The 17,069-nt window shown below is 54.7% G+C and overlaps 1 protein-coding gene across 9 annotated transcripts; it reads right to left on the bottom strand.

The window, feature by feature from the left end:
* Positions 1 to 3,251: 3,251 nt before the first annotated feature.
* Positions 3,252 to 15,267, bottom strand: CDC25B (cell division cycle 25B). Of its 9 annotated transcripts, none has more exons than XM_004061751.5 (16): positions 12,848 to 15,262; positions 11,830 to 11,915; positions 11,122 to 11,173; positions 9,245 to 9,286; positions 9,072 to 9,108; positions 8,705 to 8,827; positions 8,477 to 8,599; positions 8,182 to 8,316; positions 7,769 to 7,849; positions 7,471 to 7,647; positions 7,195 to 7,290; positions 6,599 to 6,661; positions 6,365 to 6,463; positions 6,034 to 6,167; positions 4,676 to 4,787; positions 3,252 to 4,535 (listed from the first exon to the last, which is right to left on the bottom strand). In XM_004061751.5, exons 1-16 carry the CDS (start codon positions 13,045 to 13,047, stop codon positions 4,395 to 4,397), a joined length of 1,701 nt encoding a protein of 566 aa, XP_004061799.1. In that variant the 5' UTR covers positions 13,048 to 15,262; the 3' UTR covers positions 3,252 to 4,394. The 9 variants fall into 9 exon arrangements, with proteins under 9 accessions (XP_004061799.1, XP_018872897.1, XP_063558339.1 ...); XM_019017352.4 differs by having other exon boundaries at positions 11,830 to 11,957; positions 12,848 to 15,260; XM_063702269.1 differs by having other exon boundaries at positions 11,830 to 11,957; positions 13,700 to 14,453.
* Positions 15,268 to 17,069: the final 1,802 nt, after the last annotated feature.

The following is a 17,069-nucleotide window of genomic DNA, read 5'->3' as shown; positions in this document are numbered from 1 at the left end:
TCACTGCAACCTCCACCTCCCAGGTTCAAGTGATTCTCCTGTCTTAGCCTCCCAAGTAGCTGGGATTACAGGCATGCGCCACCACACTCGGCTAATTTTGTATTTTTAGTAGAGACAGGGATTCACCATGTTGGTCAGGCTGGTCTCGAACTCCTGACTTTAGGTGATCTGCCTGCCTTGGCCTCCCAAAATGCTGGGATTATAGGCGTGAGCCACTGTGCCTGGCCATAAATAAATATTTTTTAAAAGATAAGAGAGAGCTGGGCGTGGTAACTCACGCCCGTAATCCCAACACTTTGGGAGGCCAAGGTGAGTGGATCATGAGGTCAGGAGTTCGAGACCAGCCTGGCCAACATTGTGAAACCCCATCTCTACTAAAAATACAAAAAATTAGCTGGGTGTGGTGGCAGGGGCCTGTAATCCCAGCTAATTGGGAGGCTGAGGCAGGAGAATCGCTTGAACCTGGAAGGCGGAGGTTGCAGTGGACTGAGATCGTGCCATTGCACTCCAGCCTGGGCAACAAGAGCAAAACTCCATCTCAAAAAAAAAAAAAAAAGAAGAAAGAGAGTAGGGGTATATTCATACAGTGGAATAGTATGCAGCAATGAAGAAGAAACAAACTCCTGCTACACAGGACAAAATAATGAATCTCAAAATCATTGTGCTGGGTAAAAGAAGCCAGACAAAAGAGTACTCACTGTATAATTTCATTTATAGGAAGCTCATGAACAGATAAAACTAAATTACTGTGACAGAGGTCAAAATAGTAGTTACCTCTGGAGTGGGGGTAACTGGGAGGGAGCCTCCTGAATTGATGGAGATGTCCTACATCTTGAGCTTTGTGGTGGTCCCTTGGGTCTACGCTCCATGCTGAAGATCTGTGCCCTTGATGAAATGTCAATTATTCCTCAATTTTAAAAGAAAACCTTAATTTGTAAAATTGTCATGGCAAAAGTTACCGGGTGAACAATTCAGACAATAGAGTGGATGAAGATTCTTCCCCCTTCCCTCCAGACACTACTGTTCCCCCAACTGGCTCTCTGTGCTTATGCCAGCCTCATGTAGCTCTCTAACCATGTGAGCTGGCAGCACGTGGCTGCTCGGAACTCCTGCAGGCTGGAATTCCTGCCCCACCCTGGCCAAAGCTAAACAACTTTTAAAACTGGCTGGCAGCCTGGGATTTTAAACTGCCTTCCTGCCTGATCCACTTCCCTTTAGCACATCCAGGAAGAAAGTTATAGCTTCTCTTGCTGGGGGGAAGGGAGATGAGATACCTCTGCCCCATCCCCCTGAACTTTCCAGGGGAGAGGGGGTCCCGAGTCAGAAACTGAGAGGCAAGCCCACAGCACCCCCTTTCCCAGGCCCAGGCCCAGGCTCCTCCTTCCTCAGCAGAGATGTCAGCACCAGGGCCTTTTCTTGGGGAAGAGGTGTCTCCTGGCTTGACCAATCCCCGCATCTCTCCCACAAAATAAGCTGAATGCCTGTTGGGTGGGCTTGGGAGACATTATATCTAAAAGTGTCTAGAGCATACTAATTGTCCCATGGCTGCAACTAAGACTCTGATGGTGAGTTACAATGGGGACAGATGTGGCCACGGACATCAGCACTTGGCACAAGGCCTGGGCATTGTAGACACTCAGCCCGTGTTTCCTCCTCATCACGTGGCCTGATCCCGGAGTGGGAAGAGGAGGCTCACAGCAGAAGTGAGGCTGCCCAGCCCCACCCGCCTGGGGGCTCTGGGACTAAGATGGGAGGTAAGGGGGGATGGGATACTCCTGGGAAGGCTGGGATAGCCGCTCTGCTTACATCTTCTGTGTGCCCTGGGGCAAGTGAGTGCCTTCTGTGAGCTTCTGAAGCTGCTTTCGTCTGTGAAACCAGGAGGAAGGGTGGCTTCACGAGACTCCCTAAGCACTTAGGGTGGAGCAGGCATGCCAGCATGATGGCGCCCGGGGCCCATCCTCTCCCCTCCTCCATCTCCCTTTCTCAGGGATCTGCACAGCTGTTTCCCCTTTTCTGGGGCAAATCCTCTCACCAAATAAACATTTGCCTTTCTATCGCTGCCTGCTAGGTGGAGGGGACTTCTGAACCCTTGAGGTCCCTTCCCTCCCTGAGCACAGCCCAGCCCCAAGACCAAAACCACACCCCAATAACTCCCACCTATTGTGCCCTTGCAGAGGGCTCTGAACCAGGAGTGAAGACCAAGCTCTTGGGCATAAGAAACTTGAGAGAACAAGCTAGAGATAGCGCAAGTGTCCTTTAGACTCAGCATGGGGATCTGGAGTCCCCTTTTTCTGTTCTGATAGGAAATAGCCTCCATTTTCCCATCTGAAAAATGGGGTGGATAATCATTGCATCACCTACTTCACAACATAGATGAACTGTCCCAGAAAGTGGTAATCATGCCTGTGTGTGCACTCTGTGTCAAAGACAGCATCTTATATATACAGATGCAAAGCAGTCCCTCCCATCACACAGCTCCCATTTGTGTGTGGGGGGGCTAGGGGGAGGGTCACCTGCAGTGGTATTCAGGGAGGATTTCCTCAGAGATCTGGGTTTGGCCTGTGCTCCCAGATTGGCCCTTTCCCAATTTCTTGAGGGAATGAGGCTGGCGAGGGCCCAAATCTCAAAAGGCCATGCCAGGAGTGTTTTGTTTTTTTTTTTGAGACGGAATCTCATTCTGTTGCCCAGGCTGGAGTGCAGTGGCGCAATATCAGCTCACTGCAACCTCTGCCTCCCAGATTCAAGAAATTCTTCTGCCTCAGCCTCCCAGTTAGCTGGGACTACAGGTGTGTGCCACCATGCCTGGCTAATTTTTGTATTTTTAGTAGAGATGGGGTTTCACCATATTGGCCAGGCTGGTCTCGAACTCCTGACTTCGTGATCTGCCCACCTCAGCCTCCCAAAGTGCCGGGATTACAGGCGTGAGTCACTGCAGCTGGCTTTAAGTTTATCCTGAGGACAATGGGGAGCCATTGATGATCCTTGAGTGATGAGGTCACTCTTGCCTTTTGGTGCCGAGTTTAGGAAGGGCAAGCCTAGAAGTGCTTGGGAGGCCAGGTGAGGGGTTGAATCCAAAGTCCTGGCAGGAGTGTCACCCAAGAGATGGAAGACATTGGGAGAAGAAGGGACAAGAGCATGAGGGCACCTCTCCAGCAACTCTTCCTGCCTTTGCTGACCCTGTCCCCTACCCCAATCCCGCCATTGGCGGGCTCCTGGGGTCTTGCCCAGGGCCCCACAGGACACAATGCTGGTTTCTCAACTTGCTCAGTGCTTTATTGAACCAAGGCCCTAACAGATGACTCAGCAGGGCCTTCAAGCACAGCCCTGCCCCCATCTTGAGATTCAGAATCCAGAGGGTGCTCAGTCCTTGGTTTAGCTGCTTCTGTGACATTTCCTCTTGAATAGTTCCAAACCCTAAGTGTAAATATTTTTGTCCACACAAATAGACACACATATATTCCTGCTGCAGGCTGTCATGCTCAACAAAACGCTCCCACCTGGTTTGGGTGTGCAAGGCACTGCGCATCCACGGCCATCCACCCATCCATCCAACCTTCCATCCATCCGCAACAAGACAGCAGCAAGTTCTGACCAGTCAGGCCCCAGGGTTCACAGCAGTAGGGGCTGGGCTTCCAGCAGGCTCATGATTCAGGCCTTAGCCCTTGCCCTGGGAGCCCCCAAGGATAATAACATCCCTTTCTGGGGCAACAAAACTGGGACCGAGTGGGTAACTGATATTTGACAGGGGAACCTAAACAGTCTACGGAAGTGTCCTGAGATGGGCGTAAAGTCAAACAGACCAAGCACACAGGTAACACTGAAATAGGAAAGAGTAAGAGCTTCTGTTCAGGCTGGAGGTGCTCGTATGGTGGGACAGGAAAGGGGAAAAGAGAAAGGGGCAACATGGCAGACATACCACGGTTCCTACAGAGATTAGGGGCAGCCCTGGCCTGGGAAGTACACAGGGCAGAGAGCTGACTCTCAGGCCAGGAAGAGTTTAGCTCTGACCCATCCTCAGGGACCATGGCTCTCCCCCAGCCTCAGCTGACACACACACAAAGGAGCGTTTCAGGACACAGGAAGATGAAGGGTTAACCCTAACAAGGAAACAAGAAGCTCCTGGAGGACACAAAATACTGCCTTTAAGCTGGTATTAACCCAACTTAACTAACTCAACAGACTGGGCTCTTCCAGGGGTGGGGGGCACCAGGATATGGAAAATGATGGGATGACACAGGGGAATCTGGGCTGGGGCAGACAGGCAGGACACCCACACCATCTTTCCCATGGACAGCACCTGAGGCCTCCAGCAGGCCCTCAGCCCGGCAGGCCCATAGGGCAGCTGGCTTCAGGCCTCGAAAGGCAAGGGAGGTAGCAGGACTGACGCAGGCCCCTCACTGGTCCTGCAGCCGGCTACAGAGCTCCCGCCGGCTCCGCTCCCCAGCCCAGCTGCGAGTCTTGAGGCGGAAGGTCTTTAGCTCATCCTTGAAGGCCTCGTGGTTCATGGGCCGGTAGTCCTGGGGTTCACAGAAGTTCTAGGGCAGGACAGGAGGGGTCAATGCAGTGGAATGGGTAAGTTTGGCAGGGACCCAACCCTCCCACCCCCCATCCCATGGCTCCAGCCTGGCCAAGCCAACCCTCACACAGAGACTGTGGCCTTCCCCACCCACGCTACCGGGTGCTGAGGGAAGAACTCCTTGTAGCCGCCTTTCAGGATATACATCTCGGGGTAGTAGAGGCTGGGGTAGTCGTTGACAGCACGGTCTCGTTCCCTGATGAAACGGCACCTGGGGTGTCATGGGCAGGGTGTGGTCAGAGTGGGGCATGCAGTGGCTTGTACATCATGGGACCTATCCCCCACGTCCCCTCCTTTGAGGGCCTTGGGGAGCCACAGAAAGCTTTAGAGCACAGGAATGTAACCACAAGAACACTTTTAGATCACTCTGGCTACAGAAGAGGGTGGGGAGGTGGAAGGAAGGAGGTAAAATCAAGGGGATGAACTCTCCGTTTCTAGAAGGCAGTTGCACAATCTTTGTTAGAGATATCCGTGCCTGGACCAGGAAAGGAGAAGCAGGAGAGGAGACAAGTGGGCCAAATTCAAGGGATCCATTCGGGCCACTCCAGGACAAGACCCGGTGAGGATCAGTGGTGGGGAGAAGGGAGGAGGAGGACCCAAGACTGAAGCCAGTGCCCAGGCCCCGTGTCCAGGTGGAGATGGGTGCCATATGCTGGGATGCCTGGAGAAGTTGGGAGGGCCACAGGGATGCGACTCTGTAAGGGGCGTCTGGTTGCAGATTCCCACCACAGGGGTGAGGCCAGGCTGGGGAGCTACTAGCAGTCATATGGACCAGTGGCAACCCAGGAGGAGGCAGAGGTGGGAGGACAGATGGCCAGGCAGAACAGGAATAGCGACAGAAGGAGCTCAGCCAGGGAGGCCCAGGTGCTGTGGATGCCAATGGAAGAGGTTCTAATGGAGACCTAACAGCACTGAACATGGGGAGGGTCCGTGTACTGGGGACTGACACGCGGCCCTTAGATTTCGAGAAAGACACCGCCAGAGACTTGGCACTAAATTTTCTGAGGGTGGCAGTAATGGATGCGGGGTGGACATGAGGCTTGATAGGCAGGACAGTGAGGGTGGCAGTAATGGATGCGGGGTGGACATGAGGCTTGATAGGCAGGACAGTGAGGGTGGCAGTAATGGATGCGGGGTGGACATGAGGCTTGATAGGCAGGACAGTGAGGGTGGCAGTAATGGATGCGGGGTGGACATGAGGCTTGATAGGCAGGACAGTGAGGGTGGCAGTAATGGATGCGGGGTGGACATGAGGCTTGATAGGCAGGACAGTGAGGGAGATGGGAGGCGGGTACCATGCACAGTGAAGTGGGGCTGAGGTCAGCTCTAGACCATCAGATGGGACAGAGGAGGACCTGGACTTGCACCCCTGGCCATCTCAATGGTGCCAGCACCTGTGAGCCTGGGCAGGGAAGGCCAGGGCAGACACTAGCTGGCTGGGCGGAGCTGGGACTCACATGCGGGGCCCACGCTCAGATGAGAATTCACAGTGGAAAATGAGGATGACTCTCTTGTCCAGGCTACAGGGTGTGATGGGGCTCTTCAGCAGGAAGCTCTCAGCGTCGCGTTCCAGGGGCAAGTTCACCGCAGTCTGTCAGAGGAGCCAGAGGTCAGGCACAGCCCTGGGTCCAGGAGGCAGGCCCCTCCCCCTGCAGTCCCTGTCCTTCTCTTAGTAGGAACCCTCCCCATGAGAGGGGGCACCCGTCCTCCACCCATTCACCCTCTTGGCAAAGCAAGGACCTAAACCAGGTGGGATCTTCAGGGCCTCTCCCCATTGCCCCATCTTACCTTGATGTGCCCGCCTTCATATTCATAGGGGTATCTGCAGTCTACAATCACAAATTTATCCACGATGTTGCTGAACTTGCCCGTCAATAGGGCCACCATCTGTAGGAGGTCATGGGGGTTGGTTCCGGCAGGTCAGGCTGGCAGCTGGCAGGTGGCCCTAGCCTGTCCCCAGGGAAGGTCAACAATGGAGCTACAGTCCCAAATGTGCCTAGAAAATGGCGCGACGCTGTTTACCGTTTCTGGTGAGATGTACTTGAGGTCTTGGTGCTTTCCATCTACTGTCTGTAGGAGGAAGGCCTGAAGGGAAGGGAAGGGATGCGGGAGAGAGGAGAAAGTGAAATTGGTAAGACCAGGAGCCTAAAAGAATGAAGTTTCATTCCCAAAATCAGAGGCCACACCTGCTTTGGCCTTCAAATTCAGTTCTGGTTCCCATGGCAACTGAGAGGCACCTCTTGGGTCTGACACCCAGGGAACAACCTTCCAAGGGGAAAGAGAAATGAAAAAGGGAAGTGGAAGAGATGAACTCCACACTCTGCTCCCTACCCTCTGCCAAGCCCAAAGGTGAGGCATGAGGGGGTTCCAAGCTAGGTATGAGCTTGGAAATAAGATGGAGACTCAACAGATGCCTGGACTGACTTGAGGTGGAGTCAGGAGACAAGGAGGGCCAGAGGGAGGAGTCTATGTGAGAACAAAGGATGAAAAGATACAAAGGACAAAGAAAAGTGGGGCTCCGGGGAGAAAGGGAGGAACCCAAGCAGCCCCTGGGCTAGAGGACCCCTAGTCAGTAAGAGGTCAAGCCCCCAAGGTACCCCCTTCGCTGCTGCAGGTACCTTAGAGTAATCTCCAATCAGCTCTCGGTGGTCACTGTCCAGGAGGTTCTCGATCTCATCGTGACACAGTGATTTTGAGCGGAGGACGCGGGCTTTCTGGAAAGTGAGTCAGATGGAGGCCAGGGTCAGGGTGGGGCTGCCCCTCAGTGCTCTGTCTAGCTGGTACCCCCTTTCTCTGCCATGCCCAGGCTGCCACCTGCCCTCTGCCACAAACTTAGCCAAGGGGGTGGCTGCCCAGGTGCATGCCAAAGTGAACCCCAGGAGGAAGGCACTCACAGGTTCCTCAGCTTCCTGCTGCTCCTCAGGAGGGGTCACGCTCCGCCTCCGCTTATTCTGCACAGGCGTGTCCCTGTCCTGGGGCCGCTCCAGCCTCTTGAGGATGGGCCGGATCACGCTGCAGGGCATGGACGGAGAGCGGAAGAGCCGCTGGCACTTGCTGTACATGACGAGGTCCTGGCAGGGACAGCAGGTTAGGGATCAGGGTGCCCAGGCCCCATCCCATCCCTCAGATCCACTGGAGAGTAGGATGGACCCCATGCCTCCAAATTCGGAGGGGGCCACCCCAGAGGCCCACCTTTTCCTCTTCCTTTTCCAAGGTCTTGACCAGTGGGGCACTAATGAGACTCTCCATGCCTGGGGGAACTGCATCATCATCCTGAGGCCAGATTAGCAAGGACAGGGTCACACCCACAGGCATAGGCCAAACCCCTCCAGTCCCGGAATCCTCCAGCACAGCCTTCCCTGTTTCCCTGGCAAACTCCAGGTTGGGGTGAGAAGCTCCCCTACCTCCCAAACCGCCCTCCACTGTGGCACCAGCCACCTGCTCTTCTCTCATTGGCCAGAGGTTAGGCTGTGACTCAGTTACCTCAAATTCTTCTTCTGACACTGGAATGACGTCATGGTCCTGCCACAAGGGCTCAGAGCTCTCTTCTTTTGGGCGAACCCAGGGATAGGAAGGTAGGGGCCTGGTGGGACAAGGCTGTTTACCTTTAAGTCACTCTCTAGGATGTCCACAAATCCATCATCTTCCTCAGTATCCCCTTCTGCAGGGGTCAGAGAGAAGCGACCTAGGGCCAGGGGGCTGAGCTCCTCCACTTCCATCTTCCGGTCAGGACTGAGACACTGTCCACATGACAGACAGACACAGACTTAGAGGTGGAGATAGTTCCCGCCCCCATCCTCCTGAGGAAAAGTTCCCAGTGCCTGGGGGTTCAGGGCCACCCTCCTCTTCTCCGAGGCTGCCTCCCCAGGCCCCTCCCAGGGGTCCACTCTCTGGATGTACCATCAGGTCGGGGGCCGAGCTGGGTCTCTGGGCAAAGGCTTCCCTGCGGCTGGCCCACTCTGCCAGAGCATGGGTGGAGCTGGGATGTGTGGGCTTCCATGGCATCTTGAAGACAAATCCATCCTGCAGCCAAGATGGGAGAGGAGGGTCCTCACATGCCAGGGAACCACCCCAGCATGCCCCCTCCTCTCCCCAGAGAGCTCCCACCCCGGCCTTCCAGAAGCGCACATTCTCCTTGTCTTCCCCAGAGCTGCTGGCAGCTCCACTGCCCGCCTCGCTCTTCCTCCGGCCGTCGGGCGCCTGGGAGTTGGTGATGTTCCGAAGCACGGGGCTGTGGCCCAGCAGCCTCACCTAGAGAGCCAGGCAGGGCGGCAGGCAGAGGAATGAAGGCTGCATTCCTCCGGCACGAGCCCAGGCCCTACCTTCTCCACCTCTCCTCCAGCTCCTCCCACTTACCTACCTACCTCTGAAACCCCATCTCCTACAGCCTGCCTGGGGACACCCAGCTGGGAGGTGATCCCTGGATGCATCCTGCTCATCTACCCCATGCCTGGCTAGCATGCCTAAGCCTCAGTCAGGCCTCGAAGACACTCACCGGCATGGACTGGAAGCGTCTGATGGCAAACTGCTCGCTACAGGAGGAAATGGGGACAGGTGAGAGCTGGGAGAGGCAGGGCAGGGACCGAGAGCATGCAGCATGCCCTTCTGGAGCCCTGTACGTCCTAAGGGAAAGCTTGTGGTAGATGGAAGAGGCCCAGGAACACTTACTTTCGAATGATCCGGCTGGCTGCCTGGATGGCCTGTTCAAACCTAGGACAGAGAAGGGTCCCATGCAACCCATGCTCCCTCCGCACCCATCACCCACCCCAGCACCAGGCCCCCAGTCCCCAGCACCAGGTCTCCAGTCCAGTGGGGAGTAAGGGCAAAGACAAGGGCCAAGGCTCAAGGCAGTGGAAGGGGTGGGGTAGGAAGAACGCCCACCATCAGGGGGCCCAGGTATTGGGGAGGGGGAAGATAAGAGGCAGCTTGGAATTTTAAAGGCTGCCCTGAATGAAAGAAAGCCCAGAGAATGGCAGTGATAGAGACAGCTGGGGCAGGTCAGGGTCAGGGAGGCGTCACCAAGGCAACAGTCTCGCCAGCCTGCACCAGGCCTTCCACCTGTATGCAAATCACCTCAGCGGGGCCATATGGCTGCCAGGAAAGGCATCCATCCATCCTATGATAGGCCAGGGGCACCCAGCAATGTGGGTGTCTCCAGGGCCTGGACAACAGCAAGGCTAGGCTTCCTCTCTCCTGTGAGGAGCTGGCCTGGCTCCCGGTCCTCCGAGGACTGGGGCCTGCTTTAGGGCTCCCCCAATCAGCTCCAGTCTGATACAGTAGACCCCCAGTGACAAACGTGCAGGCTCACATCCTCTCCTCCCTCCTGTGGAATTTTCCAGGACCAGCCTCTGTCCCACCCCCTCCTCCAGCCTTAGAAGAGGCCAGCAGGCAAGGAATTCCAACACATGTTCCCTCTGAGGCCCCGCCCCCCAGCCGTGTTACAGGAGACCACCTGCCACGCGGAGCTTTTGTGCATCTACACACACACACACACACACACACACACACACATACACACACACAGCTTCTGAGAAACTCTGTATAACTGTCAGAGCAGGTGCAGGGCAGGGAACCACTCAGGGATAAAGTATGAGGGGGATGCCCCCCCAGGGGGGCTGCTGTGCCCAGCCAACCTGGCATCAGGGATGACCAATTTCACTGGCTTGCACATGGGCCTTGGGGGTAGGGCAAGATTGCTCTGTGCTGCCACCAAAACCAACCTGCAGTCCCCCAACCCCACCCAATCCTCTCCCCATTTCCTGTTTGTGAACCGATCTGCAGCCCAACCCAGTCTGATCAAAGGCAATGGGAGGTAAGACAAGTCACTACCCTAAACCCAAAGCCACAGTCCCCAGCACAGGCCAGAGATGCCCAGCTGTCCCTACTAATGGCTGGCAGCTGCCCTGCTGCTTGGGCTTTAACAACTGGATGGGAACAGCTGTGCTCTGGAAGACACCACCCATGCCCACAGCCAAGGGGATGGTCTGTCCAGGCCAGAGCCCACCAACTCTGTCTCCATTCCCTTGCACAAAGGGCCTAGACCAGGGCTGGCCAGAGGGTCAAGTGTCATCAAAGTCAGAGGTTGCTGATCGGCCAAGAGCCAAATCAGTCTGCAGGCAACTGTGTTTTGTTTGGCCTTGAGTGAGTTAAAGTTTTGAATTAGTTGGATCATATTTTTAAATTGTAATATTTCACAGAAAAAAATGGGTATAGGCAAGAAAGAAAAACGGGACATACACTGGGCTTGTATTCCTGCAAGACATGGGCTGTAGTCTAGTATCTGCTCTCCCAGTGGCCACTGTCCCCACTATCCCTGGCCCTGAGCCCACACTCGGTTGGCTCCCATGAGAGCAGATGCTTCTCTGAGACAGGGAGCAGAATGCCAAGGCCTGAGAAAGTCAGTGAGCCCCCCGGCCATGGGGATCCTGAAGCCACCCCATGGTCTGTCTGCTTTCCCAGGCCTCCCCGGTGAATTTATGGTAGAACTACGATTCTTAAAGACAGGTGCTGAATGCTTGGAAGTACACATTCCCTTCTCTACTCACGTCTGCTCCGCCATGCGGGGGTCCATAGGGCTGGGGGAATCCATGCAGAGACCTGAGGGGACAGGGCACCTTGGTTTGAAAGTAGTGGCACTTTCTGTATTCTTTCCCCCACCATGTCCCAATATGAAAAAAAAAAAAAAAACAGTTTCTAGTTTGGACTTTGACACATTAGAAAATGAAACAAAAACCCAACCATGGACCCTGAGAGCTGACACATCGTCCCCCAAACGGTACAGGGCTCCACTCCCTGTTTACTATGGAAATTCCTTCATATGCGTCTTTAAACCACAATGCTCACTAAGCATTTTTCTTGAACTGGTTTAAAATAATTTGTTCTAGAAGAGACAACAGATTTTTAAAGAAGAGGTTATAGGCTAAGAATGTTTTAAAGACCAACTCTCAGCCCTGGGTGCTTCCCAGGTAGGGTTGTGGCTTAGGAACTTTGGAGCGTGGTTTTACATAGGTAAGATCTCATCTCCGTAGAGGGCCCCACCCTCTCATCCACTCAGCCAGTCCGCGTTGGGTGTGGTGAGCCCCACAAGAGGTGTGTCTTCCTCCCATCTCTGTGGAGGGTGGGGGAGAGGCTCCTGGGCGCACCAGGTTGTGGGGAGGATGTTAGTTTGATCGGCAGGGAAATTGGGAGGCCCAGGCAGCCCCCACAAACTCTCCGGGCACAGGCAGATCTCCCCAGGCTCCCCTGGGCCTCACCTGCATCAGAAGATTCGGAGGATTCAGACGACAGGGAGGATTCGGATGCCCGTCGAGACAGGGATAGGTGCGTCAGGCGGCTGCGGCTGCGGAAGAGCAGGGTCCCTACCTGACTCTTTGGGGTTTCGCTGGGAAGGGAACAGGGACCCGGGAAAGGAGAAAGGTAAACGTGGGGCTCAAGGCCTAGCTAGCCCACGTTCCCACTCCCTTGCTGAGAAAAGAACTGAGCGAAACACTACACCGGGAAAGCAATGGCCCTGAGGGCCCCCTCTTCTCAGGTCAAGGCAGGTTCATTCTACAGAGGTCCTAAAGGGTCTTCTCTTCGTTGACTGGTTTAGGAAAGGTCCTCTCAGGTGCAGGGCAAGGTGAGCCCAGGGTGTGAGCAAGGTTGCCTGGCTGGAGGCCAGCGTAAGGGTTGGTGGTCTAGCAGAGCCGCCCCAGAGAGCCTTCCCCTAAACTGTCAGACCCCCACCTTTCCAGGACCCTTCCTGAAGGATGGACCAAGACCAGGTTCTCCTACTGGAACAACCCAGCTCTCCCCTTGCAGACTTAGGGAGCGGGATCAGTGTTTAATTAATTGTCTTAATTCTGGGGGCAGAATTGGGGTGGAGGGAGCAGGGGCATGGATGTGTGAGTGCTCCACGGCTCTGCCACCCTTAAGTTCCCTCTCCAGGCTTGAGATTCCCACCCTGGGGCAAAATGGTGGCTATCCGGGCAGAGATTACGGAGGCAGCGTGGTGGAGGCACAATGAGGGAGGAGGGAGTGAGGGGAAAGAAGATTTGGAGAGGCTTGTGCAGACTGAGAGCAGGTCACCTGGAGGTGTGGGGGGCACAGCCCAGGTCTCACTTCCCATGTCCTGGGCCCCTAGGAGGGAACAAGGGCGTACCTCTCCACTGCTCAGGATTCCTCCCCGGACTCCACCTCCTGGATTCGACTACCATGCCCAGTTCTCCAGGAGGCCCAGGACTCCAGACCTAGCCTCTCACCCCTATATGCAGCCTCCTTGGGGTGTCCTACCTGCCGAGCCCGGCGAGGTCGTGCATGGTCTGGGTGAGGGTGGTGACCGGCGAGGAAGCGGCCGCCCGCACCGGGGACCCCAGGAGGCCATGAGATCCCAGCAGGAGGCCCGGGAGGTGGCCCGGACGCTGGGCGCCACCGCACACGCCTGCTGGACTGAGAGCCGAGCCTGGCGCGGGCTCCGGCTGGGGCAACTCCATCGCGGCGGGGCCGGCAGAAGGCTGGCTGGAGGGCCGGGCGCAGGGCAGCCAACAAACGCCGGCACAGCTGGCTGGGCCGAGGGAGGCAGCGGGCGAGGGGTGGGGGGGGGGGGGAAGGGAGGGAGGGAGGAAGCCACAGGGCCAGGCGTGAGGGAGGAAAGGGATGCGGGGAGGGTGGGGGGCGAGGGACGCGGGGCTCAGGCACCAGCCTGGGAAGCCTCTAGTTGCAGCTGCCACTTCCACCTCCTTATATATTCGAAAAATAACAGCAGCCGCGCCGCCGGACGCCACCAATGGGGTAGCGGGTTAGATGAGGGCGGGATTGAGGGCGGGGCCCGCAGGGCAAGAGGCGCGGAGGCTGGATTTCCAGGCTTTGGGTGGGCCGGAGGAATTAAGATTTATCCCACACCCTCGCACATCCCCCTGGCGCGAGGATCCTGGCCTTCCAAAATCCGCCTCTCGCGACATGGTTTGGAGCTCCACACTCCCAAAGGCATCAGCAACGCCCTAGGGTGGCCTCCGCAGGACCCCCCGCGGCATGTCGTCACCTAGGATCACCGCTAGGGACGAGGAGAGGCTCCAACTGGCTCCCGGAAGTTTGCTAAACCCAGCTGGGCTGTACGGTCTGCGTTAGATACCCCATTTTACAGACCTGGACGTTGAGGCGTGAAGTTCATTAACTCAATCAAGGTCACGCGGTTGGGCAGGCGGTGGGCCAGGATTCGCTCGCTCCAGGCGCCTCTGACCGCGCAGCCTCCCCGCCTCCGCGACTGGCTGCGCTGAGCAGCAGCAAAACGTCATTCGCAGGCGGAGCGCCCAGCGTAGGAGGTGGGAGGGCAGTGGGGCCCCCAAGCGGAACTGATGGGCTCTTTCGGGGGACCCCAGGTTAGATGTTACCCCAACCGGCCCAATTTTCGCGGCTGCCCCAGGAGAGGCTCTAAACGGTGGAACTAGGAATGGATTTCCGCGGCTGGGGGTCGAGGAGGGTGTCAGCAACCAGAGAAGCGAATTAAGTATCACGCCCATTGATGACTTAGCTAACTTGGTGCCAATGGCACCATATTATTTAATTGGTGTTTCTTTGATGACCAGACCAGAGAGGCTGAATTTGTCATTCGTTTTAAGCGGAGCAGCTTCCAATTATCTTTCTTTTTTTTTTTTTTTTTTTTGAGATGGAGTCTCCCTCTGTCAACCCGGCTGGTGTGCAGTGGCGATCTCTGCTCACTACAACCTCCGCCACCCGGGTTCAAGCGATTCTTCTGCCTCAGCCTCCCGAGTAGCTGAGACTACAGGAGCGTGCCACCACGCCCAGCTAATGTTTGTATTTTTAGTAGAGACGAGGGTTTCACCATATTGGCCAGGCTGGTCTCGAACTCCTGACCTCGTGATCCACCCACCTAGGCCTCCCAAAGTGCTGGGATTACACGCACAAGCCACTGTGCCCGGCCCATCTTCCAATTATCTAAATGCCTTCCAGCCCCGCTCGTTTTCCAGACCTCCTGGAACAAGAGGCCTGAAGGCTGCACCCAAAGCCAGTGGGTAGTGTAGCACCTTTCGCATCCTGTCTCCCCAGGTTAGAAGTGGCCTCTGGCTGGGTGGGTGGTGGTGCGGGGGGCGGGCTGCAGCTCAGCAAGGCAGGAGGCACCCCTTCTCGTGCAGTCCCAGCCACCCAGACCCAAGGTGCATTGGATGGGGGTGGCAAAAGGGAGGGCCTGGTGATGAGGGGCTGGGTGGGCCAATGCATCTGAAGGGGAGGGGAAGACCCCAGCCCCACCTGAGAGGGGTGGCCAAGGTGGGAACCGTGACCTTTCCTTTTCTCCAAATTTTGCCCAGCTCCTGTGCTGTGCAGAGGGCTCTGCAAGACTGAATTTCCGGTTCATCCTCCCTGGGTCAGGGGTCATGCCCCGGACCTCCAGCCACTACTTCCAGTGAGGATGTGACTGCCCTTAGTGCCAGGAGGGAAGGGGGAAGTGCCCTTGTAAAGCCACCCAGCCCAAAAACCAGAAAAAAAACTGCCCCGAGATTTGCATTTTCAAAATAAACACAACAGGTATCCCCCCCACCCCCACCCAGCCAATATACATTCTGCACAGGGTGTATGTGGCAGGGCAGGCATTATACTATTGAATCCCTTGAAATCCCACAGTCAAAAAACACATGAAAAAATGCTCATCATCACTGGCCATCAGAGAAATGCAAATCAAAACCACAATGAGATACCATCTCACACCAGTTAGAATGGCCATCATTAAAAAGTCAGGAAACAACAGGTGCTGGAGAGGATGTGGAGAAATAGGAACACTTTTACACCGTTGGTGGGACTGTAAACTAGTTCAACCCTTGTGGAAGTCAGTGTGGTGATTCCTCAGGGATCTAGAACTAGAAATACCATTTGACCCAGCCATCCCATTACTGGGTATATACCCAAAGGATTATAAATCATGCTGCTATAAAGACACATGCACACGTATGTTTATTGTGGCACTATTCACAATAGCAAAGACTTGGAACCACCCCAAATGTCCAACAATGATAGACTGGATTAAGAAAATGTGGCACATATACACCATGGAATACTATGCAGCCATAAAAAATGATGAGTTCATGTCCTTTGTAGGGACATGGATGAAATTGGAAATAATCATTCTCAGTAAACTATCGCAAGAACAAAAAACCAAACACCGCATATTCTACTCATAGGTGGGAATTGAACAATGAGAACACATGGACACAGGAAGGGGAACATCACACTCTGGGGACTGTAGTGGGGTGGGGGGAGGGGGGAGGGATAGCATTAGGAGATATACCTAATGCTAAATGACGAGTTAATGGGTGTAGCACACCAGCATGGCACATGTATACATATGTAACTAACCTGCACATTGTGCACATGTACCCTAAAACTTAAAGTATAATAATAATAAAATAAAAAAATAAAATAAAAAAATTCTCTAAAACCAAAAAAAAAAACAACAAAAAAAACAGAAATCCCACAGTCAGGTCACCTCTGGGCCAGTGAGGGGGGAGGTGGGCAAGACCACAGAGGGGTTCTGGGTTTTTTTGTTTGTTTGTTTGAGATGGAGTCTTGCCCTGTCGCCCAGGCTGGAGCGCAGTGGCATGATCTCGGCTCACTGCAACCTCTGCCTCCTGGGTTCAAGTGATTTTCCTGCCTCAGCCTCCCGTGTACCTGGGATTACAGGTGCCCGCCACCATTCCTGGCCAATTTTGTATTTTCAGTAGAGACAGGGTTTTGCCATATTGGCCAGGCTGGTCTCGAACTCCTGACCTCAGGTGATCCACCCACCTCGGCCTCCCAAAGTGCTAGGATTACAGGCGTGAGCCACCGTGCCTGGCCCATATACATAATTTAAAATATTCTAGTAGCCACATTTAAAACAGTAAAAAAGAAACATGAAATTACTGTAATATTTTATTCAATGTAATGTATTCAAAATATTATTCGACATGTTATCAATATAAATTAATGAGATATTTTACATACTTTTTTGGATATCAAGTCTTCAAACTAATATGCATTTTACACCCCCAGCACATCTCAATTTGTACTTGCAACATTTAAAGGGCTCAATAGTGCCGGCACTGTGGCTCACACCTATAATCCCAGCAACTCCAGAGCCTGGTGCAGGAGAATTGCCTGAGGCTAGTAATTCAAGACCAGCCTGGGCAATATGGTGAAACCTTGTCTCTACAAAACATTTTTTAAAAACTTAGCCCAGTGTGGTGGCCCCTGCCTATAATCCAAGTGACTCGCTGGGCACGGTGGCTCACACCTGTAATCCCAGCACTTTGGGAGGCCGAGGCAGGTGGATCACAAGGTCAGGAGTTTGAGACCAGCCTGGCTGACATGGTGAAAACCTGTCTCTACTAAAAATACATACATTAGCTTGGCCTGGTGGCACCGTCCTGTAATCCCAGCTACTTGGGAGGCTGAGGCAGGAGAATCGCTTGAACCTGGGAGGCGGAGGTTGCAGTGAGCCTAGATCATGCCATTGCACTCCAGC

Source organism: Gorilla gorilla, chromosome 21, assembly GCF_029281585.2.
Source record: "Gorilla gorilla gorilla isolate KB3781 chromosome 21, NHGRI_mGorGor1-v2.1_pri, whole genome shotgun sequence".
In the NCBI taxonomy this organism is placed as follows: Eukaryota; Metazoa; Chordata; class Mammalia; order Primates; family Hominidae; genus Gorilla; species Gorilla gorilla.
Note: the sequence above shows the minus strand (reverse complement) of the source record. Positions and strands in the feature narration are given on the sequence as shown.

What these genes read in the sequence shown, in the direction of transcription:
- CDC25B (XM_019017350.4), bottom strand. Translation starts at nt 13,047, where the DNA reads ATGGAGTTGCCCCAGCCGGAGCCCGCGCCAGGCTCGGCTCTCAGTCCA. An exon ending in CTCCGAATCTTCTGATGCAG is followed by an intron (nt 11,174 to 11,829) that starts GTGAGGCCCAGG and finishes CTGTCCCCTCAG; the next exon opens with GTCTCTGCATGGATTCCCCC. An exon ending in AGTACATCTCACCAGAAACG is followed by an intron (nt 6,464 to 6,598) that starts GTAAACAGCGTC and finishes GACCTCCTACAG; the next exon opens with ATGGTGGCCCTATTGACGGG.